The sequence below is a fragment of the Epinephelus moara genome, unplaced genomic scaffold, assembly GCF_006386435.1.
Source record: "Epinephelus moara isolate mb unplaced genomic scaffold, YSFRI_EMoa_1.0 scaffold3144, whole genome shotgun sequence".
Classification (NCBI taxonomy): Eukaryota; Metazoa; Chordata; class Actinopteri; order Perciformes; family Serranidae; genus Epinephelus; species Epinephelus moara.
In genome coordinates, this window is record NW_026080810.1 from 1 (window position 1) to 1445 (window position 1445).

Here is a 1445-nt window from a genome sequence, read left to right on the forward strand (position 1 = left end):
TTCCCTATTCGACTATGGATTCATCACCCTCCTTTAATCAAACCATCTCTACGGGGTCTAATCGCCAAAGACTTTCCACATTCTTATTCATACAGTCACATGTTAATAAATATTCTTTTACAATAAAAGAATCTTTCTTGTCTTTCTTGTCTCCTTATGTTTTTCATTTGACTTTACACATGCTGTCTGTGTGTACTGGATGTGAGCAGGTACCAGGTCGGTGAGCGGGGACAGGTACATGCTGACGGTGACCACGCTACACGTGAGGCCGAGCTGGCTGAGCTGAGTCTCTCCCTCGGGAAGAACTGTTGTGAAGTAGAACCAACCGCAGGTAAGCACCGCCCCTGCAGCTAGAGTCTGGGACATCACCAGCCTCTAAAACAAACACAAACAAACACACACAGATGAGGAGAGGCACTTGTGCGAACAAACAACACACTCGAATAAAAGTGGATCCTCTCTGCGTGACCTCGGACGACACCTGGGGCCTCGCTGACCTTTTGCGTGGTGTAGTGGAGGTACACGATGATGTAGAGGATCTGGAGTAGAGCTCCGATGACGTTGACCAGGATGATCGTCTGATCCTTCTTCAGAATCCCATAATACAACCAGCCCAGGTTACTATGGAAACAAGAGGAGTATTAGATGTGCAGGGGCAGCATGGCAGGACAATAATAGTAAGGACTGCACACACACACACACACCACTCACTTAAGACATGTGGTGAGGAAGGGGAGAAACTGGATGTTGTCAGCACTTTTGGATTCTCTCATCTTCTTCAGGTCGGTCCTGGAAACAAACAAACAAACAAACAAACAAATAACTACACTGCATTCCCTCACACGTCCCCATCACTGTGACACTGACACGGGCTCACACACTTCATCCTCCTGCTCTCATGCTTCCTCCCAACCAGTAAACACAATGCATGAAAATAAGAATGTAAAATCTCCCTAACAGCATGATGTCACTAAAGAGAAACTAAACTCACAGTCCAGTCGAGAACATCCCGACTGTGAACACGATGCAGGCCCATGACAGAAGCGGCAATAAATCCATAGAAGGAGAGAAGAAGAATCTTACACACAACCCGGAGGTGTACTTTACGTGCAATGTCTGCTTTTCACCAAAGACGCACACACTGCATGCAATTAAAAGACGGAGTAAAAGTACGCGGACGCCCTGCTTATCTCACTGTATTTCCGTATTTGCAATCAGTGTACACAATGTTTCTGCGCGCTCATTGGCTGCGCCGCGAAGCAGGTGGGGTGGGTTTGCTCCAATGGGGTGCTGAAACGATAGCCGGCGCCGCCGCTGACGTCATCACGTTGAAAGACTTGGAAGGAATTCAGGGATAGTTTTTGACCTTACAGTGTGATGGATGCAGGGCTGCCAGAGGAGCCACTGTGCAGGGAGAGCTCATACAGTGGGAGTCAAAGCCAGGC

General features: G+C 48.0%; 1 protein-coding gene across 1 annotated transcript; it reads right to left on the bottom strand.

Moving 5' to 3' along the window:
- Nucleotides 1-6: 6 nt before the first annotated feature.
- Nucleotides 7-1219, bottom strand: slc50a1 (solute carrier family 50 member 1). The gene is made up of 4 exons (XM_050039791.1): nucleotides 992-1219; nucleotides 712-789; nucleotides 498-621; nucleotides 7-375 (listed from the first exon to the last, which is right to left on the bottom strand). The coding sequence occupies exons 1-4, from the start codon at nucleotides 1057-1059 to the stop codon at nucleotides 118-120; spliced, it is 528 nt and encodes a 175-aa protein (XP_049895748.1). The 5' UTR covers nucleotides 1060-1219; the 3' UTR covers nucleotides 7-117.
- Between the last annotated feature and the right edge of the window lie 226 nt (nucleotides 1220-1445).